General features: G+C 63.0%; 1 protein-coding gene across 4 annotated transcripts; it reads left to right on the top strand.

The window, feature by feature from the left end:
* CTTN (cortactin) lies at nucleotides 1-24872 on the top strand. 4 transcript variants are annotated; one of them, XM_029956781.1, is made up of 18 exons: nucleotides 5-109; nucleotides 250-347; nucleotides 2597-2683; nucleotides 2832-2905; nucleotides 5028-5157; nucleotides 8536-8646; nucleotides 9527-9581; nucleotides 10292-10402; nucleotides 12501-12611; nucleotides 13122-13232; nucleotides 14282-14392; nucleotides 15684-15739; nucleotides 17213-17282; nucleotides 19291-19439; nucleotides 21339-21458; nucleotides 23002-23149; nucleotides 23877-23948; nucleotides 24681-24872. In XM_029956781.1, the coding sequence occupies exons 3-18, from the start codon at nucleotides 2597-2599 to the stop codon at nucleotides 24815-24817; spliced, it is 1653 nt and encodes a 550-aa protein (XP_029812641.1). In that variant the 5' UTR covers nucleotides 5-109; nucleotides 250-347; the 3' UTR covers nucleotides 24818-24872. The 4 variants fall into 4 exon arrangements, with proteins under 4 accessions (XP_029812644.1, XP_029812641.1, XP_029812642.1 ...); XM_029956782.1 differs by lacking the exon at nucleotides 14282-14392 and adding an exon at nucleotides 13959-13985; XM_029956784.1 differs by lacking the exon at nucleotides 12501-12611 and having other exon boundaries at nucleotides 1-109.
* Nucleotides 24873-24898: the final 26 nt, after the last annotated feature.

The raw sequence follows: 24898 nt of genomic DNA, 5'->3' as shown, positions 1-24898 counted from the left end.
GCAGCAGGAGTGTCCCCGTGGCGACGGAACTCGATGCAGCCCCGAATCTTCCGCAGCTTGTTAGTTCCTGTATTTTCCCCATGTGTCTGAGAACCGGTTGAGCCTTCTGGTTAGTCAGACGCACACCCCCCTCCCTCCGTTGGGATTTCTTCCAGAGCCACGTGAACCGTGGGAGGGTGTCGCGGACTCGCGAGAGGGCGCCTGGCAGCGGGCGTCCTTCTGAGCTCCCTCCTCTTCGTCGTTTTACAGGCAGAGTCACTCCAGATGCCTGGGAATTCCTCGCTGGGCCCCTGCGTTTCTGACGGAGCCCCCTGTGAGCAGCCTTCCGCCCTCCACCGGGAAGAAAGGTCTGTGGTCGTCACCATTCTCTCCTGTCCCCTCGGCTGTCGGGGCGAGTCCCTGAGCACGGAAGGGGAGGGGATTCTGCCTTTGGGGCTGCGGAGATCGGGACAGAACTTTTCTGGGAGGGTATTATGCTGTTCAGAAAGTAAAGTCAAGGGGGCGCCTGGCTGCCTCTGTTGAACAGCACGGGGCTCTTGATCTTGGGGTCACAGGGTCGTGAGTTCAAGCCCCATGTGGGGTGTAGAGATTACTTACAACGAACTGTCTAAATAACTAACTAGCATTTAAAAAGCAAGCCCAGTTTCCAGTGTTGCCGGTGGTTTTGAAAGAGAAGGGGCTCCAGAGACTCGGGCGGGGCGGGAGCAGGAAGCCTGTGGACGTGGGCGGGCGCCAGGCAGCAGGTGAGGCGGCAGGCACAGGTGCTCGCCCTGCCCTCTGATGCAGCTTCCAGAAGGACCAGGGGAGGTGGGGCCCTGCCCTGTTTTCCTGCTGCGTCTAGAGCAACAGGCAAAGACGTCTGTCACCTTCGCCTTCCGGGGACAGTCAGCCTCGCCGGCCCTCCCACCGTCAGCGTGACCGAATGCCCTGGCCCAGAGTGCAGCCGGCCTCTTCCTGGCGTGGGGCCGCGGGGCACACTTGACCGGAGAGGCCGAGGCCGGGGGCAAGTCACTCACCTCTCACTTGTGTGTGGGCCCGGCTGCCCCTCCCAGGGCGAGAGTTGATTCTTTCTGCCGGCTGACATGGCGTCCACAGAAGGTTACACGTGGGGACTCGTGCGGGCTTTGAGGTGGCCTGGAGGGGACCGTGTGGATCCTGCCTTTCCCGCTGGCCTGTTCAGGTGACCGAGCCAGGAGCTGTGTCTGGGGACTCCAGAGCGCTGACACGCCCCTTGCTGCCATCCCGGACTCGGACTTGACACCCAGCAGGGCTGGAGGGGGCGGGTCTGGACGCGCTTCTGTCCTGGCTGAATTCAAGCCACAGGAGCACTGGTGTGGCACCTCGGAAAGCGCCCACTGGGTGTCCCTGATGGGGACACGGGGGTGGAGCTTTTGGTTGATCGAGTTAAAATCATCCTTCAGGTGCTTCCTGGCCTTGGGGAAATTTTACGAGTACTCGTGTGGGAAACGAGTCCGTTCTCATGCAGAGTTTTCTCTTGAACCCTTCAAGGTTCGGTTTTACCTTTGCGGTTAGGAAAGGCCTTGTCTTGTTCAGGGGCAAAGCCGCTGTCCCTGGTCTCTGTGCCACACGGAACCTTCCCGCGCTGACGTGCCAGGAGGAGGGGACAGCGCATCCTCCGAGCCGCCTGGGAAGACGGGTCCGAGTTGTACGTAGTGGGTGTTCCCCGGAGAGGCGGTGCCATCCTCCGATAAGTCACTTGAAATGCGGTGGATGCGTCAGGCCCGAGTTGAGGACGTCAGTATTCTGTGTCCCGCAAGTCCTTGAAATCAGCGTGGGTCCTATTGTTCTTTGAAGTGATGAAGCCCACGTGGCCTGGGACTCACTCCGATCGTTGGGCATCTTCCTGTTTGGACGGCACGTTGTCATGACTCAGTGGAGGCGTGTTTTCTTCCGTCTTTTTAGTGTTTATTTTTGGGGGGGAGGGGCAGAGAGGAAGACAGGATCTGAAGTGGATTCTGAGCTGTCAGCACAGAGCCAGACGGGGCCTCACACTCCGGAACCGTGAGATCATGACCTGAGCCGAGGTCAGAGCTCAATCGACTGAGCCCCCCAGGCGCCCCTGGAGGGACGTGTTCTTAATGGATGACGTAAATACAGTCGAGATTTTCTTATTTTCCAGAACATGTTCCCACTTGAATTGAAGCCGGACCGTTTGATGGGTCTGGGATGACCTTTGGGAGCAGTGTTAGAAAGACGACATGATGGGGGGCCTGGGGGGCTCAGTCAGTTGAGTGTCCGACCTCAGCCCAGGTCACGATCTCACAGTTCATGGGTTCGAGCCCTGAGTCAGGCTCTGTGCTGACCGCTCGGAGCCTGGAGCTGCTTCCAGTTCTGTGGCCCCCTCCCTGGTGGCCCCTCCCCCACTCATGCTCTGTCTCTCAAAAAGAAAGAAACGTTAAAAAAAAGATTTAAAGAAAGACCCGTGATGTTTCTCTTGTGTCTGGAGCTGTCACTCCTGCCCGTGGCACGGCTGCCCGGCCCCCCGAGCTTGGAGCTGCCAGCTGGGGCCGGAGAGCGCGCCGGGTGAGCTGCGGAGTCGGCTCCCAGGCCCCCTGACCCCGGCCCGCCCTTGCAGATGTGGAAAGCCTCGGCCGGCCACGCCGTGTCCATCCCCCAGGACGACGGGGGCGCCGACGACTGGGAGACCGACCCCGACTTCGTGGTACGCGCCCCCCTCCCCCGCCCCGCTGTTCCCAGAGGGGCGCTTCCTCTCCTTTTCTTTCGGTTTGTCTGTGTGTCTGTGTGTCTGTCATCTCTGTGTCTTCCGGTCCCGTGAGTGCGCTTCACTCGTCAATGACTTTTCTTTTCAGAACGACGTAAGCGAGAAAGAGCAGAGATGGGGGGCCAAGACCGTGAAAGGGTCCGGGCACCAGGAGCACATCAAGTAAGAGACTCTCTCTTTCTTTTCAAATACAGATGTGTTTAAATTTTTTTTAGCGTTTATTTTTGAGAGACAGAGTGTGAGCAGGGGAGGGGCAGAGAAAGAGGGAGACACAGAATCTGATCCTGGCTCCAGGCTCTGGGCTCGAACCCACAAACTGTGAGATCATGACCTGAGCCGAAGCCGGACGCTTAACCGACAGCCCCCCAGGCGCCCCTGAGAGACGTTCTTAATGTCGGGGTGAAGTTGGTATTCTGAAGGGCGAGGACACAGACCAGGGGACCCAGCGTCTCTGCTCACACACAGGCGCGGCTGGGCCTGTCTTGTGACCTGATGGTCCCGCAACACGCGATCACACGCTTACACACGTGTGTGTGCTCACGTCCGCGGCAGCGCTGCGGGTCCCGTCAGAAACGCTTCCTGTGTGCAGCCTTCTAGCATCTTCTCTTCAACAGTGGCGATTCCATCGAGGGACGGGGTCCCTTATGCTCTCTGCAAGTGAGGGTCCCTGCCACACATGACATCTGAGTCCCTTAGGCCCTAACCCCCGCCCCCCCATGACTGTGATGTTCCTGTTTTGTCATTGCCCGTGGGGTCCTGGGGAGCTGGATTCTGTTTTCTTAATTTTTTTAATGTTTGTTTATTTTTGAGAGAGACAGAAAGAGAGCTGGGAGGGGCAGAGAGAGAGAGGGAGACACAGAATCAGAAGCAGCTCCAGCCTCCGAGCTGTCAGCACAGAGCCTGACGTGGGGCTCGAACCCACCAACTGTGAGATCGTGACCTGAGCCAAAGTCAGATGCTTCACCGACTGAGCCCCCAGGCGCCCCTGGGGAGCTGGATTCTAAGCCCCCTGTTCTCAGGAAAAGCCCAGATAGGAGAGCCGAGGGGTCGTCCGGTGGGAAAGCGGCCCTGCTCCTGACGCACATGCCTTACGCCGCCGCCGCTCCCGGTGGTGTTCCTTGGTCAGGAAGCGTAGGTAAAAGGAACCTTAAGCCGTGCTCACACTTCTATTTTGGCTGCACTGGCTTCCGGTTTGTAGCCTCCCGGGCCTGCCGTGAGGGGCGTCCCTGACCCAGTGACCTGTTCGGGTCACCTGTGGTGTGTGTCTTCTTCAGCCCTGCTATCTTTCGGGGAGATGACGCTGCTCTTGGCTGAGAAAGAGCCAGGAGGTCACCCGCAAGAGAGGGTCAGGCCGGCGGGGTGGGCATTTCAGACGCAGTGCTGGTTCTCCCCGACTCGCTGAGCCCACGCCTTCCACAGGAGCCCCGGGAGCCAGCGGCGAGCAGGTTCCATCACCCGCTGCCCTCCACGTTGTTTCTGTGCCCGCAGCCGTGAAACAGGCTGGATGTGGTGGGACAGTCGTGGCGCCCTGTGGCCCTTCCGGGTGTCGGGGCACTGGTCCCCCAGCCCCCGCTCCCAAGGGCACGGGGCAGTGGCCAGGCCTGGCGTGCCCTTTCCCTCCACTCTGGGATTGTCGTCCACGTGTGTGGACATGGTGTCCCCGGACAGCCCTGGGGGGTGGCCTGTGTGCCACGTTGCGGTCCCCCGATGGTGACCGCGCCGGGGTGTCCTGACCTGCTGGCTTTTGACCCCATCCTGTGATCTGTTTGCTGTCCCCGGTGTGGCTTTAGATGGCCACCCCCAGCGTCTCTCAGGTCACCTTGGAGTACGTACAAGCGGTTCCATCAGGAACAGAGACGCTGTCTGAATGTTTGCCTCACGGTCTCCGACCCGCGTCCCCGGGTGTCCGGGGCGGGGGGTGCTGACTTGGTCTCCCCATCGGCCCTGCGGTGCCGCTCACAGAAATGCCTCTCCTAATCCCGCTCCCTGACGAGAGCCTTTCCGGGAGAACTGAAGAAAACTCACGGCTCCCCTCGGACTTGGGGGGACTCACGGGGCGGGTGCAGCTTGCTTGCTTGTTCCCCGTAAACTGGGCTCAGCTCGGCTGAGGAGCCGGGCCCGCCGGCAGGGGAAGGGGCGCGGGGCGAAGGCAGGATTTGGGGGCGTGCAGTGACGGGCCTTGCGGTGGGGAGGGCCCGCACCTGCTCTCCCGTGTCTCCCTGGAGGGCGCGGCCGGCCTCCCGCCCTCCCAGCGCGGCTGTCTCTCCTCTGCCCTCCCGTCCAGCATCCACAAGCTGAGGGAGAACGTTTTTCAAGAACACCAGACCCTCAAGGAGAAGGAGCTTGAAACAGGACCGAAAGCCTCTCACGGGTACGGCGGGAAGTTCGGCGTGGAGCAGGACCGGATGGACAAGGTAGGCGGCGGCAGCGTGGGCCGGTTCACGGCGGGCGCGGGGTCGGTGAGGTAGGTGCGCAGGCCTCGGGGCTGAAAGCTTCGAGGCCTGCGGTCAAGGTGAGGTCGTCCTCTGTGGACTCCCCTTCCTCGGGCAGTGCTCCTCGCTTTAGAAGCCGAGTTAGGATTCTCAGGGCTGCCGCGTGTGGGCCGTGTGGACGGGGGCCCGGGCGCGGTGGGGGCGGGGGCTCTGGGACAGGACAGACGCCCGGAAGCACCTGAAGCGCCGGTGCCGGTGTCACCACAAGCCCAGCCCACGCCAGTGCGCGGAGCAGGGTCCGGTCGGGGCTCGTCCGCGGCGCAGGGGAGTCTCAGCCAGCAGGTGCCCTGCCGCCCTGCGGGCGTTCGTGGCCTTCACGGAAGAGCCCGGCCCGGCCCGTGAGGCGGGGAGGGAGCGCTCACACGGAGGACCGTGGGCGAGCGCTGCCGCAGCCGCCAGGTCCGTGGTCTCCACGCTGTGGACTGAGGGCGTCAGCCTTCGGGCGCACTCTGTGTCCTCCCTGTCCTGAGAGAGCGGGAGCACGTCGGCTCCGGGGGGCGCCCCCCCCCCACGGGAGAACATGGAGCAGGGGTGGTGCGCTACGTGCCTCCCCGGCGGGGACCTGTTGCGGCGTGCAGACGTCCCCGGGGACGTGAATTTCCCAGCCTGACCAGCCTGACCTCGTTCTGACCGGACAGACGTCCCCTTTGTTCTGCGTAGAAGGGAAGCCGTTAGCTGATACGGAGTTTCTGGTCTGTAATTGCAGACCTGTCCTCCTGCGCGGCTCAGCGTCTGTGTCCGGGCGGAGCGCGGACCGGCCCCGCAGTGTCACCGCCGCCGCGCTGTGCTAGCACGGAGTGCACACGGGGGCTGTGGGCACCCCGCACCAGGTCCGGGATTTGCCCAAGCTGGGCTTGGACCGAGAGCGGGCTGCAGGAAGCGGGTGTTTCCTGGTGGGACTGTCACCCCAGAGATGTCTGGACAGGGAAAGTGGGGAGCCGAATAATTCTTGGATTCTCAAAAAAAAAAGAAAACCTGGTGGCTTTTTGCAGCACAGACAAACCCCTAGCGCTCAGGACCATGAGAGAAGCCCCTAGAAGCCTTTCCTGCCCCAAACAGCGTGGGGCTGTGGGGGTCACAGCAGAGAGAGACTCACGGTCCGTCTGGGCCCCCAGTTCTGGTTTGGAAAAACGACACATTAGGGAGAATAATCCAGCTGTTGAGGAGGAGCTTGGTGGCCATAGTGACAGGGCTGTCCCCGCTGGCTTCTCGGCTGCTCCGGTCCTGCAGCACCTCGGGCTCCGGCCTTTCTAGTCCCCGAAGCTTCCCCGACGAGCCCTCCCTCCCGCCGCCCTGCCCGCAGCTGCCTCTCCCCTGCGCCCTCTCCTTGCTGTCCTCCGCTGCCCCTGCACATGGCCGCCTCTCCGTGGAGGCTCTCCGGGGCCAGGGCCTGTCGTCCTCCTGTCCGGCCTGGCCTGGCCCCGAGCAGGTGCTCGGTGACCTCTCATGAAGGTGCCCAGACGGCTCAGGGAAACCCTGGTCTCTTCGGCGGGTGTCGTGGGGGGGGCTCCCCTTACAGGTGCACGTGGCAGGGGTGCTGCCGTGGGCTCCACCCCCTCCCTTGTGCCTCCGTGCACATGCAGGCAAGGTTAGCTCACAGCTCCTGGGGGCACGGTGGCACCAACCTGACGTCAGAAGTAACTTGAGACCCCATAGACGCCTGGGGGGCTCAGTTGGTTAAGTGTCTGACTCCTGGTTTCAGCTCAGGTCATGATCTCCCAGTTCGGGGGTTCGGGGGTTTGAGCCTCACACCCCCAGGCTCTCTGGGCCCGCTTGGGCGTCTCTCTCCCCGTCTCTGCCCCTCCCCCCCACACACTATCCCTCCCAAAATAAAAAAAGGGAGACTCCAAAAACACGTAATTCTTCAGCGATGTGTCAGCCGCCCTCTGAGTTGGAAAGAGCCCCGAGATGTCTGGGTTAGGACTTGAGAACGTGAAGGAGACCTCGGGAACAAACCTCACCGAGTCTCAGGCAGGCACACGTCTGCCCACGCCTGCCTGCAGATGGTGCCGATGAGGCCGCCTCGCTCCGGCCTCGGGAGCCCCGGACCCGCAGCGGGCGAGCGGCCTAGGTGCCCGCGCCCTGGCCGTGCCCGTGCCGAGTTACAGGCCTGGTTTTCTCGGGAGTCCGTCTGTTCTGACAAACAAAACTTGGGAAAATTGCCCCGCTTCCACTCCGGCCGGAGTCTTCGAGAAGCCCCCGAACTTTTTCTGCTGCGATTCCTGCTCGGGGAGCCCCTTCCGCAGGCTTGTTCGCACTGAGTGGGAGCCTGGAGGCCGCGGGCGGTCCCTGGGCCTCAGGTCACCGGGCAGGACGGACGCCAGAGCGGACGCCAGAGCGGAGCAGGGGAGGGGAGAGCGTGGCCCGGCTCTGAGGCTCCCAGTGAAGCCTCCCCAGCCCCGCCTGGCTCCCTTGTCCTGGGCGTCCTGTGCGGGCCCGGGGAGACCACGCAGAGGGGTGTCTGTGCGCTGCGTCCCCGGGAAGCTTGGCTGTCAGCAGTAGGAGTGAACGATCAGGTGTCGCACTCGGTCATGCGTGCTAGTGTCCACACAGGGGACAGAGCCTCATTTCAGATGCCTGGGCGGGGCTGGACTAGGGGCAGGGCCAGGACTGGGCGGGGCTGAACTGGGGTGGGGGGAGGTGGGGGCGGGGCCTGGGACTGCCCGGAGCTTGGTAGTTCAGTATTTTCAGCTTTGCGGGCTGTGGGCGTCTGGCATTTACTGAATTTGGTGGTCGAATCTCAGACGCTGCCTTATATGTAAGTGCACAATGGGGGCTGCATTCCAGAAGTTTTGTTGACAAAGGGCTGGGGAGCTCGGTGTGGCCCGGAGGCCATGGGTGGCTGGCCTTAATGAGGCCAGTGTGGCGGGAAGCCTCAGCTTTCCTGCGTGGGAGGCCCTGTGGGTGGACAGGGCGAGCACGGCAACCTGGTGGCTCTATAGAGTGGCCGGGTGCGTGTGGTCACCGAGATCGCGTTTGCATCCCTGTCCTTTGGTGAAGGATCTCTGGTCCTCATTCCTATGTCATGCTGTAGACAAGTGCCTCGCGTTAGCAGAGCAAGTGACTGTCACCGTCTCTGGTCGCCGACGTGAGGCTGGGCTCTGCACGGGACCTGTAGAAGCACTGCCGCCGCAGGGTCTTGGGTGGCTTCGGGGATCCCCAGCTTCCACACTGCCCGTGTTTTGTGGAGGAGCCCTGGCATGGACCCCACGTGGGGGCTGGTGCCCGGGGGCTGCGCGGGGGTGTCTGACAAGGCTGCGCTGCCCGCGGCTGACAACTTCTCTCTGCGCCCCGTTCCAGTCGGCCGTCGGCCACGAGTACCAGTCGAAGCTCTCCAAGCACTGCTCCCAGGTCGACTCCGTCCGCGGCTTCGGGGGCAAGTTCGGCGTCCAGGTGGACAGAGTTGACCGGGTGAGCAAAGCATTGTGGGAGCCAGGGCGTGGGTGGCGGGGGCCACTCCCAGCAGACCAGGGAGTCCGCTGGGCCTCTCGAGGGGCTGCCTCGCCTCAGCACTGGGGGGCAGGCGTGTGTCCGCAGGGCTTCGGGTGGCTGCCAGCCCCCTGCCAGGTGAAGAAGTGAGAACGGGGACACGGGACGAGTGAGGGTCTGATTTGCTGGTTCCTGCAGAATCCCCTGCGTTCGTCTGTACTGATCGGATGGACCAGGGACGGCCTTCCACGGCCTGAGAGTGTGGTCCCCGGGGACCAGTCCTGCCACCACCGTCCCTGCAGGGGTGTGGCTGTGACGGCGGTGTGCAGAGCAGCCACAGCAGCGGGCCCCACAGGGTCCATTTCCAGGGCTGGGGCGTGCTGTCAGGGCGCCGTCTGCCTGAGGGCTGCCAGCGCTGGGTCAGGTCACAGCCGTTGGAATTGGAAGTTAGACCCCCATCCGCGTTCAGGCTTTCCTCCACGCCAGCCTCGGGTTTGTGTGTGGCTTCCGGGCCCCCTGGCCGCGTGCACAGACGCCCCTGCCGTGCCCCTTCTCCTTCCCGTTGGCAGTGTTCTTGGAAGAGCTCACGTGAAAAGCAGGTGCATGTGTGGTGTTGTGGGGCTCAAGTCCACGAGCCCGACTCGCCCTGCAGGGGCTGCGGGGGCTACAGGCCCCTCCCCACAGCCCGCCGGGGACCGCTGGGGGTCTTATGGCAGTGAGTTTCGGAGCTTTGGGCCTGAGGTCGGCCCGCCCCTGGTGTAGGAAACCAGAGATCAAAAATTAATAATTTTCGCGTGTATTCTGGGGTCAGAGGAACTGTTCTGGAAACTTCTAACGAGTTTCTCTTTTTTGGTCACTGCAGTCGGCCGTGGGCTTTGAATACCAGGGGAAAACTGAGAAACACGCCTCGCAGAAAGGTAAGAGCCGTGGCCGAGGCGGGGGAGCAGGCAGAGCCCCGGACCTGGTTTCTGGGAGGGGCGTGCTCCCCAGGGGTCTGGGTCCTGTGTCCCCGTGGCAGAAGCTGTCTTCCTGCGTGGGGTTGTCTCCGGAGCGAGGGCCCTGGGGCCTGGTTAGCGAAGGGCTGACGGCCCCCCAGCAGTGGAAACTGGAGCCTCTCGAGTAACGCCGCACTTTGCCGTGCCCGCGTGCCCCCATCCCGCGCTGGCCAGCCTCCGCTCGTGCTTGTCTTTGAGAGCCTTTTTCAAAACCGGGAGCGCGTCATTTCCTCCGCGCCTTTGACCGTCTGGCAGGCCGGTTTACGGCCGCCTAGCGCGCATGCCGTCCGGTGAGCCGGCTCGCGGGCGCTCTGCCAGGCGCGGGCGCTCCCAGTCCCTTTGGGAAGGGATCGTGGCCGCACCGCTTCCAAGCGGTTGTTTTCCCGAGTGGGAATGCGGTTTGTTTCCGCCACGGGAGGCGGGTGCCCAGAATGGGTGCGGGGCCCTCGCTGCCCGGTGCACCTGCTGTCGCCCACGGCCAGGCTCGCTCGTGTGACGGCGGGTGCCATTTTCAAATGTGCATCGTCTCCCGGCGACGCCTAATCCCGGAATGTTGTGGCCGCGGGAGGAGCTGACAGGCGACCTTTCAGGCCGTCCTCGGCTCTGTCGCCGACCGCTGCCTGTCCCCTCAGATTACTCGAGCGGCTTTGGTGGCAAGTACGGCGTGCAGGCGGACCGCGTGGACAAGAGCGCCGTGGGCTTCGACTACCAGGGCAAGACGGAGAAGCACGAGTCGCAGAAAGGTTGGCCTGCGGTGGCGCGTCCTCAAACCCCCCCCCCCCCCCCCGGCCTCCCGCGACCGAGGAGCCAGCCCCGGGGACACCGGCCCGCGTTACACTCGCGCAGCCTTTTTACCTGAAAGTGTGAGGGTGCTCCGGTCGCTGCCGTGGGGGAGGGGGCTTGCCGTCGCTCAGATGCCGGTTCAGCCCCCCCCCCCCCCGCCCCGTGAAGGGCCCGCCGTCCTCTCCCTGGTCCTTCCTCTTGGGACCGTGGATTCAGGCCGTTTGCAGTTCTTGAAGCTAAAAGTCCTGTTCTTGTGTGTCGTATACGTTATGTGATTACTCAGAAAAGTCGATTTCTAGGAAAGGAGTTGCCGGGTCACACAGTGTAGAATTTCAAATGGTGGAGGCTGCCACATTGTCCTCGCAGACCGCGCTGGCTTCCTGCCCTCCCCAGCGCGCCTGCCAGACCGCCGTGTCCGTGCGGGCGCCTCATGGGCGTGGTGCCCGCTGCAGAGGGCGTGGGGTCCTGGCTCTGCTGCATTGTTTTGTTTTGCATTAGATTTTTTTTTTTAACATTTATTTTTGAGAGACAGAGACAGAACGTGAGTGGGGGAGGGGCAGACGAGAGGGAGACCCAGAAACCGGAACAGGCTCTAGGCTCTGAGCTGTCAGCACAGAACCCAACACGGGGCTCAAGCTCACGAACCGTGAGATCAGGACCTGAGCTAGAGTCAGACGCCTAACCGACCGAGTCACCCTACTTATCTTTTTAAAGGAATCTCGGGGCGCCTGGGTGGCTCAGTCGGTTAAGTGTCCGACTCCGGCTCAGGTCATGAGCTCATGGGTCATGGGTTCGAGCCCGGCATCGGGCTCTGTGCTGACAGCTCAGAGCCTGGAGCTGCTTCAGATTCTGTGTCTCCCTCTCTCTATTCTCCCTTGCTCGTCTTCTGTCTCTCAAAAATGAATAAATGTTAAAAAAAAATTTAAAAAAAGTAATCTTTACATCCAACATGCTGCTCAGACTTAGGACCCCCAGATCACGAGTCACGCTCAGGCTCCAGCAACTGAGCCAGACAGCCGCCCCTGCACGTTTAAATTTTTATGTGCATTTATTTGTTTTCAGAGGGAGAGAAAGAACAAGTAGGGGGCAGAGAGAGGGGAGAGAGATTCCCAAGCAGGCCCCCCGCACTGTCAGTGCAGAGCCTGATGCGGGGCTTGTACTTTCAAACCGTGAAATTGTGATCAAGCCCAAACCAACAGTCGGGCATCTAACCGACAAGCCCACTAGGTGCTTCCGCACATGTAAGTTTTTTAAGATCGTTGCCCACATTTAAAAACAGAGCTCACGCATTATTTAAAAACCCGGACTTCTTTCAAAGCCAAAATTAACACTCCCCCCCCCCCCCCCCCCCCCAGCTCGGCATTGCCCTGAGGCTGTGGTCTCGGCCCTGGAGCGCGCAGCCTCTGCCTGCCAGCCATGCCCCCTGCCCCCTGCCCGCCGTGCTCCCTGCAGATCAGGGCCTGCTCTAGGATCCTGCCCGGCGCTGTTCAGACTCTCTCCCCGATGGGGTGTGAGTGCAAGTGCTTGGGGCCGACGGGGCTCCCGGCAGCCGCGGCCTTCCGAGGGCGTCTGTCTTCGTGTCGTGCTCCGTGCAGGTGTCCCCAGTGGGCCCTGCTTACGTATCCGGGTGTGCGTGTCAGCCACCCGCTTGGGGGAGTGAGGTTTCTGCATGGGGCTCCCTGGAGGCGCCGCTGGACGCCTCTGCAGGCCTCCCGTCGATGGGGCAGGGCGGCCTCTGACAGCTGCCGCAGGGCCGCTGTGGCTCAGCCGGTCTCAGAAGCCGGGTTGCGCGCCTCCTTCCCGATCCCCTTTGGGACGAAGGAAAGAGGGCGATGGCTGGTCATCTGCTCCGTTGGCTCCTCGTCCCGTTTCTGTTGTCAGTATCCAAGGAGTACCTTCCAGCGTCTGCCGTGTTCGTGGTCTTGCCCGGCAGCTGGAAGATACTTGGCGTGGCTTGGTTTGGGTTGGGCGATAAAAACGCTTCCTCGGAGACCGCCGAGGTCCCCGCGTGCCGCCCGTCCTGCCCCGCCGCGCCAACACCCCCGCTCCTGTGTGCAGATTACTCCAAGGGCTTCGGGGGCAAGTACGGCATCGACAAGGACAAGGTAGACAAGAGTGCCGTCGGCTTCGAGTACCAGGGCAAGACGGAGAAGCACGAGTCGCAGAAAGGTGAGCCCGCGTCTCCTCTCGCCAGCCGTGAGCTGTTGACAGAACGGGATGGGCAGCCTGGCCCGAACCCCTAAAGTGGATGCCTCTCCATAATTCAGCAGCGAACTGTAAATTATTTTTTGTAACAATTGTTCACCTTTGAGAGACAGAGACAGAGGCAGAGCACGATTGGGGGAGGGGCAGAGAGAGGGGGAGACACGGAATCCAAAGCAGCTCCAGACTCTGAGCTGTGGGCGCAGAGCCTGACGCAGGGCTTGAACTCATGATCTGTGAGATCATGACCTGAGCCGAGGTCGGACGCTTCACTCTCTGAGCCCCCCGGTCGCCCCTGGGGAGCTGGATTCATGGTCTCGCAGGTCACGAGTTCATGAACTGGTCCTGACGGTTCCCAGAAGTCTGGAAGAGGGAGGGGACCACAGCGAGCTGTGCGTGTGTCGACTGTGTTTGAAACGTGTCCTCTCCCTGCCGGCCACACCCGCCGCCAACACCACCTTTTCCCGTGCCCCGCAGACTACGTGAAGGGGTTTGGAGGGAAGTTCGGCGTGCAGACAGACAGACAGGACAAATGCGCGCTCGGCTGGGACCACCAGGAGAAACTGCAGCTGCATGAGTCTCAAAAAGGTGTGTGTACTTTGCCTGCTCTTCCGCGAGATCGCTCCGGAATGTTGTTCGTTTCTGTCTACAGGTCCGCCAGCGTGTCTGTAGCGGGTTGTTCTCCCTTCGCTGTCGGGGGTTGTCCTGCGCCTCCCATGGTTTTTTTTTTTTTTAAAGCTTTATTTATTTTTGAGAGAGAGACAGACAGACAGACACAGAACATGAGCGGGGGAGGGGCAGAGAGAGAGAGGGAGACACAGAGTCGGAAGCAGCTCCAGGCTCCGAGCTGTCAGCACAGAGCCGATAGGGGGCTGGAACTCACGAACGCAAGATTAAGACCTGAGCCGAAGTTGGATGTTTGAGCTGAGCCCCCCAGGGCGCCTCATCTCCCACATTTTTGAAAAACTTCTCAGCTAGTGCAGTGGTGAACCCTCTTGCCCCGCCCTCCCTGGAGCTGCCCACGAGGCCCGCGCTCGCCTGTGCGCCCAAAGCGCCTGGCAGGGCCCGTAGCATCTGGGGGACCGCGGTTTCCTGCCTGCGTGAACTCCCATTGATGGAGTATGCGGGGTTCCGGAGGGGAGACGCTGCCTCTACACGGAAGTGTGACCTGGGCCGCGGGGTGCGGGGTGGGGGGCACCTTCGCAGGTGACCCGGGCCCGCACCCGCCCTGCGGCCAGTGCGCTGGGAAGTGGGGCTCCTGCGCGGTGCTGCGTGACCCTTTTGTACAACGTGTCTGTTTCTTTGCACGCACAGAGATGCGCACTCCTGTCTGCAGCGCGGGTAGGACCCTGGACGGGGACCTCAAAGCATGGAGTGCCCTTTCTGAATTATGTCAGCTGCAGTGCCTAACCCGGTGCCTAACCCGGTTTCAGATCTCGGTGGAAGCGTTCGGAGCTTCAGGTCGTCCTGTGACCTTGGAGCTGACCTCGGCCTCTGAGAGCCCGGGAGCTGCCCCAGCCCCGGAGCCTGGCAGAGCTCTGCCCTCTTCAGATGCTCCGTTTGACTCTTGCTCACAGGATTCTAACCAAACTGTGTTTCCTTTCTCGGTTTTCTCCACTGTCGCTGTGGATTTTCAGATTATAAGGCTGGTTTTGGAGGCAGATTCGGTGTTCAGTCCGAGAGGCAGGACTCCTGTGCTGTGGGATTTGATTACAAGGAGAGACTGGCCAAGCACGAGTCCCAGCAAGGCACAGCCGCCCACCAGCCCCGCCCGCACCCCTCCACCCCCTTCCTGGGGCGGCCACTTCTAGCACAGACTTCAGGGCTCAGCCTCCGAGCGACCCGCCGTCCCGCGCGGGGGCTCCGGGGGGTCTCCAGCCCCATTTTATGCTGGAGCGATTCTAACAGGCACCCTGCCTGCCTCCATTTTTTCCCCCTCTTTTCCCTCTACCCTTTAGATTTGGGGCTTGGCAAAATGAGGCGCCAGCTTGCAGGTTAATGTCACTGTGACCCCGTCGTGTGACTGGTTTCTGGGACGGCCTGTCCCTGGTCCCCCAGCCTGCTCCTACAGGAGCCCTCGCTGCGGACCGAGACCGCTGGGGATGCCTCCGTCACGGGCCGCCAGCCTCAGGCCAGAGCCCGGGGGGCAGCGAGGGGCGGGGCCGCGTGCTCCGTGTGGTTCCGCGTTGCCTTTGGCTGGAGCGCGGAGGCTTCCTCTGGCCTGCGCCTCTCTGGACGACGCCGTCCATGTTAACGTGTGAGCTCGTCACACAGAGCCTGCGGCGTGCACACAGGCTGCAGAGGGACAGGGGCTGCCTAGGCGTATCGGGCCCCTGAGTGGCCGGTGCCTCTTGTCCTCATTGGATCAGAGTCTGGACGTAGCTGCTAGAAACGGGGCCCCGGCTGGAAGGGCGGTGATGCCCCGGACTCACGGCCAGGCTGCAGGCTCCCCGGGCCGGTGTTAGCAGCATGCGCCGGGGCCGCGCGAGGCACACGGACGTGGCCTTGGCTCCGCGTGGCATCGAAACTGCATGACAGTGTGACTGTCACGTAGATCTGTGTCGCTGTCACAGGAGTGCTTTTGCTGGAATTGCCCCACAGAATTGTTTTTTCTTTCAAAAAGTGGGAGGAGCCTGCGGGCGATCCTCCTTTTAGGGGTCAGAGCAGGACGCGGGAAGGGATGCGGCCAGTCAGCCGCTGCCGGGCGAAGACTGTGCTAGCGAAGCGGCGCTGCCCCGGCCCGTGCTGCGGGCCCCTCGCTCCCACTGCCTGCAGCCCGCACCCGGCACCCTCCGCGTCCCTCGGGAGAATGCGGCAAGCATGCACACGCCTCTTTCTGCCTCTCGCCTGCCTGCACACTGAATACCCTTGGTAGAAACAAAACTCGCCTTGCAAGGAAAGACCCTCCGGTGGGCGGTTCTCTGTTCTTGCTCTGGGTGCATTTTCCTGGGCTGTTTCTGGCTCTGTCTGCACGCGTCTGCCGGTGGCCCTGTGCTGGCCCTCGACCTAAGAGTAAGCTTGTGTTGTGCCGTGTTTCAGACTATTCCAAAGGATTCGGCGGAAAATACGGGGTGCAGAAGGACCGGATGGATAAGGTAAGCGTCTCCCATCTGGGTGGAGTGTTTCGTGCCGATGTGGGGGAAGCTCACGGAGCCCTTGCAGGGCGCTGCCCTGTGGCTGTCGCTGGTGGGTGCTGGCTCGTGTTCTCAGAGGTGCATGTGCCAGGCCCCGAGCAGCCACAGCCCCACACAGCCCCAAGGTGTGCGGCCGGGCCACCGTCAGGACCTGGGCTGTTAGACACTAGGCCGACGTGACAGCCCAAGGACGTGTGGCTGTTTGGATTCAAATCAGGAGTAAACCGGGTTGGAGGTGGAGTCCCTTGGTCCCAGGGTCGAGGTAGGAGGTCTCCCCGGCCGCATGTGGGTGGGGGCTGCCGTGTGGGAGCCACAGACCGGAACAGGAACGGGGGCCTCGCTGCCGACGGAGGGCCCGCGGAGCAGGGTGTGTCCAGAGCCGGTGGGTTCCTCTCATCAGGGACTCTGTCCCTTCTGGTGGCTTCAGAGTCTCAGCGGGTCCGTCCTCACAGCTGGTGGTGTCCTGCCCGGGGTGTGGCCTGTGTCCCTGCTGGTCACAGCTGGCAGGGCTGGTCCCCCTGGAGTTCTGCCTGCCGGCGGGCTCGAAGCTGACTGTGTAGATACAGCCCAGGTGACTCCGTGTGTGACCTTGTGTGGCCCTGGGAGTGAGGGGCAGGGCACAGGCTTCGAGAGGTATGGGGATGACCCGGGTCCCGGGAAGTGCACTCAAGGGGTTCAGAGCCACGGGATGACATGAGGTCGTTTCTGAGCCAGTGGGTCCCTGGGACTCAGGTCTGCAGCGAAAGTGGGGGAGGGGTGCGGGGGGTGGGGGTTCTGGTCAGTGAGCAGGAGGTGCGGCGCAGTGCTGGGGAGGCAGCAAGGCTGGGACACAAGCCCCCAGGGTGGCGGCGAGGACGGCTCTGAGCGGCCAGAGAATCTTCTGGATGGGCGGGCTGTGGTACAGCCAGAGCAGGGAGTCACCCCTGGGAGCAGCAGAGGGCAGTCAAGGGTGCCCGGGGCATGGCTCCCCCCCCCCCCCCGGCAGTTCGGGAGGGGTGCCCGGGAAGGGGCAGCTGCGCTTGGAGATGAGGCCAGGGCGGCTCGGGCGACCCCGCGTGCGGCAGGTGCCCGGACTGGGAGCCGCTGGCCGTTGGGGGGCGGGGCAGGCGGGCCAGGGTCACACCCCTCACAGCGGCTGCTCTGCTTCCCCCCTCCGGGGCCCCGTCCTCCTCGTTCGGGTGCAGAGAACTGGCAGTGTCCTGAGCCCCATGCCTGTTTCCCTCGCAGGGAAACTGAGGACGGCCGGCGGGCTCCACCTCTGCGCGGGCAGTGAGCCCTGTCGCTTCGCTCGGACAGAGTCGGGTCCTCCAGAAACGACAGGGGTCTCCGGCCTTGGGAAACGTGGCCGATCCGGCCCAGCGAGGCTCGAGCGCGGCCCAGGGCGGTGGGAGCCCGCACCGGGGCTCCCTGACCGGCCTGCTTCTCTCTTGCTAGAACGCGTCCACCTTTGAGGATGTCCCCCAGGTGGCCCCTGCTTGTCAGAAGACGGTCCCCATCGAGGCAGGTGAGCTCTGGCGGACCCAGCGCTGTGCGGGCCTCCCGCAGGGGGTGCCCTGGTTCGGCTCGCTCTGGGGAAGCCTCCGCCACCCTCCCGAGGACGGCTGTCTGTCCCCTGGATGCCCGCAGCCTCCCTGGAGGCGGGCTCTGTGCGGAGCAGGGTGCCTCCCTAGGCGGGGCTGGGTGGGCCGCTGTCCACAAGGGCCCTCCTCGCTACCGGGACCGGGGTCTGGGAGGTTCTCCGGGTGCCCGCGTCAGCCGCGGCTGTGACGTGAGTGGTGGGTCACCTGCCTGCACAGAGGCTGACGGAGACGTTCCCGCCGTGTCCGCGTCTGGCCCTGCAGGCAGCCGCCGCCAGAGAAGGCCTCCCTAGTCCCTTCTGTCACACGGCCCACGCCCCGGGGAGCTTGCTGAGCTGCAGAACCCGCGTAGAAAGTGGGGAATCGAGAACAGGGCGCAGACCGTCCTGGCGGTTTCCCGGGTCAGCGTCGCTCAGGTCGGGCGGTCTCGGGGTTCTTGGGGGCCCCGGCAGCTCTCGTGGGGGGGCTGTGTCTCCATCTCGACTGTAGTGAGATCAAAGCAAGAACTTAAGGGGGCGTCTGGGCGGCTCAGTCAGTCAAGCATCCGACTACAGCTCAGGTCATGATCTCGAAGTTCGTCGGTTCGGGCCCCGAGTCGGGCTCTGCGCTGACGGCTCCGAGCCTGGAACTTGTTTCAGATTCTGTGTCTCCCTCTTTCCGCCCCTCCCCTTCTCGTGCTCTGTCTCTCTTCCTCAAAAGTAAACAAACATTAAGAAAACAAAACAAAAAATATAACTTAAGACGTTATTAATTCATGTTAAGACAATAAAATATTACACATTACCGTAATAACTGTTCATGGAAACAAATAACCACTTTTTCTGAACAAGACGACGCACAGGCGTGGCGTCTCCTTAGTGCAGGGTCTTCACTCAGAGCTGCTTCTGCAGTCGCGTTCTTGTGGCAAAGTCTGTTTAGGAAGGCGACGTGGACCCCCCAGGCGCACGGGTGGGGCGAGGAGGGCCTGGCGGCAGCTGCTCGGGTCTCCGGACGCCCTTGCCTGGCTTCCCCGCTTCTCCCGGGGCCCCGCCCGTACGGAGCGGCCTGGGCCTGCGGCTCGCGGTGGACGTTTGGAAACGTCCTTTTCCACACGTGGTGTGTGTTCTCATTCTCCAAAACCCCAGCTTACATTCGTGAATGGGATTATCAATCTTTCTTTCTTAATGATTGTTAGCTTTTTTTTTAATTTTTGAAAGAGAAAGAAAGAGAGAGAGAGAGACGGTGTGAGCAGGGGAGGGGCAGAGAGGGAGACACAGAATCCGAAGCAGGCTCCAGGTTCTGAGCTGTCAGTACAGAGCCCGATGTGGGGCTCGAACCCACGGACCTCAGGATCATGTGAAGTCGGACGCTCAACTGACTGAGCCCCCCGGGTGCCCCATGAATGGGATTATCAATCTTATCAGCATCTCCGAGGAAAATTGGGAAAATGTCCTGCTCACAGCAGCGGGCACAGGTTTCCGCAGTCCTGACTTTTCTCGAAAGCTTGAATTTTCCCGTTGACACTAAGTGCATTTTTCTGCACCTGGCAGGCTCTGTTCTGTCACTTTAGAGAAGTGTCTGCCACAGACGAGCCCGCGTGTGCTCAGGCCTTGTTAGCTATTTCAGGCCAGAGATGTCTCGTGGAAAATCAGGTCAGCGTGTGGCTCAGCCACACCAGAGGTTTTCCCCGAGACCCCAGGACTGCGCCCACCCCCCGCCCATCTCAGAAGACGGACAGATGTGTACTCGGGCTCGATTCCCAGCACGTTGGTGCTCCTTACGGTTTTTCCAAGCGCATCCCTGGGGAGAACGGGCTGCTGTTCCGAATACGATGCCGCTGGACGGGGTGGGGGTGGGGGTGGGGTGCCTCTCCACCAGGTCGGCTCCCGAGGGGCTCGGGACCGGGAGCCCCCACTGCTCTGACGCCGGCCGCGCCCCCTCTCCTGCCCTCTGCAGTGAACAGCAGAACGAGCAACATCAGAGCGAACTTCGAAAACCTGGCGAAGGAGAAGGAGCAGGAGGACAGGCGGAGGGCGGAGGCGGAGCGGGCGCAGAGGATGGCCAGGGAGAGGCAGGAGCAGGAGGAGGCCCGCAGGCAGCTGCATGTGAGTCCCGACGGTGCGGGGGCGGGGGGGGGGGAAGGGGGGTCCTGCAGGGCAGGCCAGCTCTCAGGGAGGGAGCCCTGGGCTGCCTGGGGCCGGGCGGTCCGCCAGGCTGCTGACCTGAAAGCCCGCTGCCACCGCCGCCGCTGAGCCCTGTCCCCGTATAGCCCCTGGCCGTGTCCGCTCTGACCTGTCGCCTCCGGCACCTTCCCTCCCAGGGACGAAGTGCCCAGTGCAGTGGCAGCTCTGCGGCTCTCGCCCCTTTCTGGTCCTGGCCCGTCGCCTCTGCGTGGGCTCCTCGTCTGGGGGCGGGGGGCACGTGAGAAGGCGGCTGGGGGCCTGTCCCTTCCTCCGCCTTTGCTGTATGGACTGGACGTCCGTGGCACGTCCCCTACTAGCCAGGCAGCTGCGCCACGCCGCGGCCCCGCGTTCTGTGAACGGGCACAGCAGGGCTCACCCCCTCGGGGTCTGGGAGCGCACAGGAGCCGTACTCAGCTGTGCAGACGCTTCCTCCCCAATCGGTGGCCAGGGTCCAGAGAGCCCCCAGTGAGGGGGACGGACGGCTGAGAGCAGGGATGTGCACTGGGCCCCGAAAGTTTCACTGCACACCGTATGTGTACGTGATTACCTTTTTCCCGTTCTTTAATTGCTAGAAACTTCTAAAGTAAGCCGCTTATGAGCTAGGTGCTTTTGTTGTTCAGCAGATGATTCCACGTAGCATAAGGCATCTTTCCCGATGTCTTGATCTTGTCTTCTTTTCTCTCTCTCTCTCTCTCTCTCTTATTGTGTTTATTTGAGAGAGAGAGGAAGAATATGAGTTGGGGAGAGAGAAAGGGAGACAGAATCCCAAGCAGGCTCCGTGCTGTCAGCGCAGAGCCTGATGCGGGGCTTGAACTCCCGAACCGTGAGGTCACGACCTGAGCCAAAATCAAGAGTGAGACGCTGGATTGAACCCCTAGACGCCCCGTCTTGCTCCTCTTTTCAGGAATAATTAACGCCTTCTTCATCTTAATGCCGTAAGGCTTTGATGGGCTGTCCCGGACCCCACACGAGGAGTCAGATGTGCTCGGCGGCCCGTGGCTGCGAGTGAGCAGCAGGCGGGACACAAGGCCGTCCTGCCTTGGGTGCCTCACCCGTGGGTGGTGCCCGGCAGCGTGTGGACGCGACGGTGCTGCCGGCAGCCTGGCGGAGCGGAGGGTTCCACGTCCGCTTCTGCCGCTGGCTGCGCACAGCGCTGGGGGTGCCGGGTCCCCTCCCTCGGTCCTCCGTTTCCTCAGCTGTGACGTCAGAACAGCCCGTCCGCACGGCCTCTCCAGGGCCGCCCCCCCGCGGGCTTACACTGCAGTTTGGGGCGGCCCATGTTTATCATTGCAGAGTCTGGAGGCTCTGGAGGGGGACCCGCTTCTGGAGGCGCCTGCGTCCCCGGCTTGGGGCCCCTTCCAGCCTCTGCTTCTCTGACCGCATCTCCTGGTCGGTCTGTCACGTGCCTGCCTCCCTCCGGGAAGGAAGGACCCTGTGGTCACGTCAGGCCCCAGGGAGCCCGGGACCGTCTCCCGTCTAACCTCTGACACCCTCGGTCCGTCTGGCCGTGTGAGGTCGCCTCTTCCAGGATCTGGGGACTGTGCTGTCCACCATCGCACAGCGTGAGCTCAGAGCCACGGTGTCCTTGTCCGAGCCCATGGATTGGTGTGCGGGACACGGGGTGGCGGCCGGAGGGCCGTGCCCCTGACGCCCTGTCTGTTGATAACGCCTGAACTTCACCTTGTCCTCAGTCCCAGATGCTGGTCTCCGTGCTTGGTGCTCCCTGCGCTTTGCTGCAGCGGGAGCTCGGCTGCGGCCTTTCTCTGTAAGTCCTGGCGTTGGGCGGCCTGGTAACGGTCCCTTCGCATCTCTCGATCCCAGGAGCAGGCCCAGGCCCAGGCCCAGGCTCAAGCCCGAGCTCAAGCCCAGAAGCAGACCCCCCCTGCATCTCCCACCCCTCAGCCGGCTGAGGAGAGGCCATCTTCAAGCCCCGTCTATGAGGTTGGTGTTTTCATTCCGTTGGCAAGCAAGTCCCTGACTCTCCAGACACGCCCCTGCCCCACCGAAGCTGCTGTGCACGGGGAGGGTCCCCACACGCTGCGCCCAGTGCCCGAGCGGGAGGGCGGCCGGGGGAGTCGCCTCCGTGAGCGTTGGGGGGGGGGGGCGCAGTGCACGTCCAGCCTGTCCCTGCTGGCCTTCCCAGCCACCCCCCAGCCAGCCTGCCGTCCCCGGCGAGATCTGATGCCGCATACATGGTGTCCGTGCTTCCTGTCACTTCCCCTCCGCCAAGTTTGACACTGTCCAGCTCTCCCTTCTAGAAGCCCGTCTCTTGGCACCCAGCTGCCGCCCGCCCCGCCCTCCGTCCCTCCGTCCCTCTGGAACACCGTGCTCACTGGAGACTGTCTTTGGCCCTTAATCCTCAGTTCTGTCATCAGTGCCTTGTGACCGCCGCCTGTGCCCCGGGACCTGTGACTCTTAGTCACTGGGCTTTCTGCCTCTCGGGAGCACCGGGCTCACCAGGGCACCCTCCAGGCTGCTGCTCCGTCTGCTCGGCCTCCGGGTCCCCGGACTCGCAGGTGCCGCAGCCCGGCCCTGTGGCTCCTGACCCAGCAGCAAGGGGGCCTCAGGCCGTCCCCCCTGCTTGGCCAGTCGCTGAGGAGTCGGTCCTCTGAGAAGGCGGGTGTGACCCGCTGCCCCTCGTGGGAGGACAGGTGGGCCCTGTGGTTGTCGGCCCTGCCAGCACCGTGTGGTGTGCGGGCGGCGGGGGTGCTGACGCCAGAAGGGAGGGGACAGGGTGCCGCACACCGTGACCTGGCCCCAAGCCCTCCGGGCGGCCCCTTGCAGTCCACCCTGGCACGGCTCCGGCCCGCCCGGGAGCGGAGTCCCCCGTCCGTGGCGTCCCCCATCCGTGGCCTCCTCAGCGGCCGTCACAGGCCGTCCAAGCCACGATGCTCGTCTCCCATCGACTGCCGGTGCCTGGCCCCGTGGTCCCTTCGGGAGCCTCTGTCTTGCTTTCTCCGGCCCTTGAGGGTGCCTTCAGGCAGACCCTGGTTGGAAATCCCAACCCAAGCCCCTCCATCAGGGCTCAGAAGTCGTGCTGACTGAACAGCCTGGGGGTGATTTTGTGACTTGCTGGTCATCTCCCCTCAGGAATTTGGGTGGGCTTGAACCCAGGCTGCCCCGTGGAGACCCTGAAGCTGCCTTCAGAGGCACAGCAGGGCTGGCAGGGCCCCGGCGGCTTGGGCCTTGAGAAATGGCCGAACCTGCCGCAGGTTCCAATCCCGGGCATGGCTCGGGGCGGTGCTGCTCCCTGCGGGACTTGGGCATGTGGGGGCTGGTGGGGGGGGGGCGGGGGGGGTCGTTCAGGAAAGGGCAGGTGGTCGTCTTCTCGCTGCTTGGCCACGTTTGGCATCCAGACACTCGCAGAATGTCAGCTAGGGCCTCCTCGTCCGTGCTGCTGAGCCTGCCGGGCCTAAGACGGTGTCGTGCGTCGGTGACCTGGCCCTGGCCACAAGGAGCACCTCCTGACCCTTCCCTTCCGCAGGACGCGGTCTCCTTCAAGGCTGAGCCCGAGCCCGCGTACAGCAGGGAGGCGGTCGACTACGCAGAGGCTGGGGCCCCGCAGGGCTTGGCCTATGCCCCGGATGACGCCGTCTACGAGGCCGCGGACGCCCCGGGCCACTACCAAGCAGGTACAGGGGGAGGGGCGCCTGCCATGTGCCTCTGCCTTTGCTGCTCTGTGAAAACACCTGTCACCCTGTCGCCCGACCTGCCCCTCCTTCCCTGTGTTGGTGTCCCCCTCTCTGCCCAGAGGGCTCCAGACCCCCTGGTTCCCAGAAGGCCCTGCCACTCGGGGTGGGGGGGGAGGGGGGCATGAGTGTGAAGGAGGGGCCTCTGCTGCTCCGGGAAGCCGCAGTGTCCTCAGGTCTTTAGAGGACAACTTCCGTTCGCCCTGAACGTTTTCCAGAAGCTTCAGTGGGGTGAAGACCGAAATCAGTCTCTTATCTTTAAAGATGAGAGTTCCTTCAGTACATGTAGACAGATGCCACATGAATCTGTCAGAGAACGCATCTCAGGACGGAGCCTCACCTTCTCCCCGAGGGTGACGCGGGCATTTGGGCAGCGCAGTCCCCCCTGCTGCCGGTCACTGACCGTGACGTGACCCTTCCTGAAAGTACTACGTCTTTAAAATCCTAAAAACCCGTCTCTTAAAGCAGTCACAGCACCCGCCCGGGTCCCCGCCCGCCCCGGTGCTCTCGGCCCTGGGAAGAGCGGGCTTTCTCTTTAGGAACTAGAGTCCATAGTGCTGAGTGGCCTGGCGCCCCCACGGCCTCTCCCGCCCCGGGAAGGGCTTGCGACACGAGGTGAATGTGGCGGAGCAGCTCCAGGTGCTCAGCTCTTGTGTTGGCTTGTTTTTAGAAGAAAACACCTACGACGAATATGAAAATGACCTTGGGATCACGGCCGTCGCCCTCTACGACTACCAGGCTGGTGAGACGCCCACGTGCCCACTCCGCTCCTTTCTACCGCCGCCCCGCCCTTGGGGGTTTGACCCCAGAGCCTTGTTACCATGCTTACAAAGCTCCTCACGGTTACAGAAATTCCCTTTTCCTCTGCGTTTCTACAGCTTCCCGAAGCTCCCACCACTCATGGCCACAAGGGGGTGCCCATGCTCCCAGAGACCCCATGTGAATTCCCCAAAACCCAGGGCGCTGCCCACACGAAAGGCACGGTCCCCGGCCCAAGTGAGACAGGCGGCCCCCGAGACCCTGGGACGCCTGTGATCGGCCATGTTTTCCCGGCCGACCTGGCACAGGGGGTCCGCCCCGCCTCCCGTGGCCTCTCCTCCAGGGCGGTCCCCGGCCCGCCTGAGGCCACGCTTCTGTGACAGAGCAGCCACGGAGAGCTTCCTGTCCCCGGGAAGCCTTCTCCCCTCCTGCTGTTGACGAACATGCCCACGCACTTGTGTCCCCGGGTGTGGGCTTTGTGACACGGGGCATCGCTAGTCTGTACTACCGGGTGGGTTTACCCTGGTGCTCGCTGCTGGCCCGCCTCCTCGGGCTGCTGTCTGGGCTTCCTCTGCGCCCCGGAAAGTCCCCTCTGGGGCGAGAGAACGGGGGTTGGGGGGGAGCCTGGCGTCCAGGGCCTGCGCTTGAGCTGTGCCGCCGGCCAGGATTCCCCGAACGTCACGTCACCGCCCCTTCTCTGCGTCCTCTTTCCTAGCGGGCGACGACGAAATCTCCTTCGATCCCGACGACATCATCACCAACATAGAGATGATCGACGACGGCTGGTGGCGGGGGCTGTGCAAGGGCAGGTACGGGCTCTTCCCGGCCAACTACGTGGAGCTGCGGCAGTAGTCCGCCGGCCCCGCCCCCGCGCCGGCCCCGCCCCGCACCACACGCCCCGCCCCGGCCCCGCCCCGCGTAACGGCCCCGCCC

The sequence above is a fragment of the Suricata suricatta genome, chromosome 11, assembly GCF_006229205.1.
Source record: "Suricata suricatta isolate VVHF042 chromosome 11, meerkat_22Aug2017_6uvM2_HiC, whole genome shotgun sequence".
In the NCBI taxonomy this organism is placed as follows: Eukaryota; Metazoa; Chordata; class Mammalia; order Carnivora; family Herpestidae; genus Suricata; species Suricata suricatta.
The sequence above is the reverse complement of the archived record's forward strand: the minus strand, read 5'-3'. Positions and strand labels throughout refer to the sequence as shown.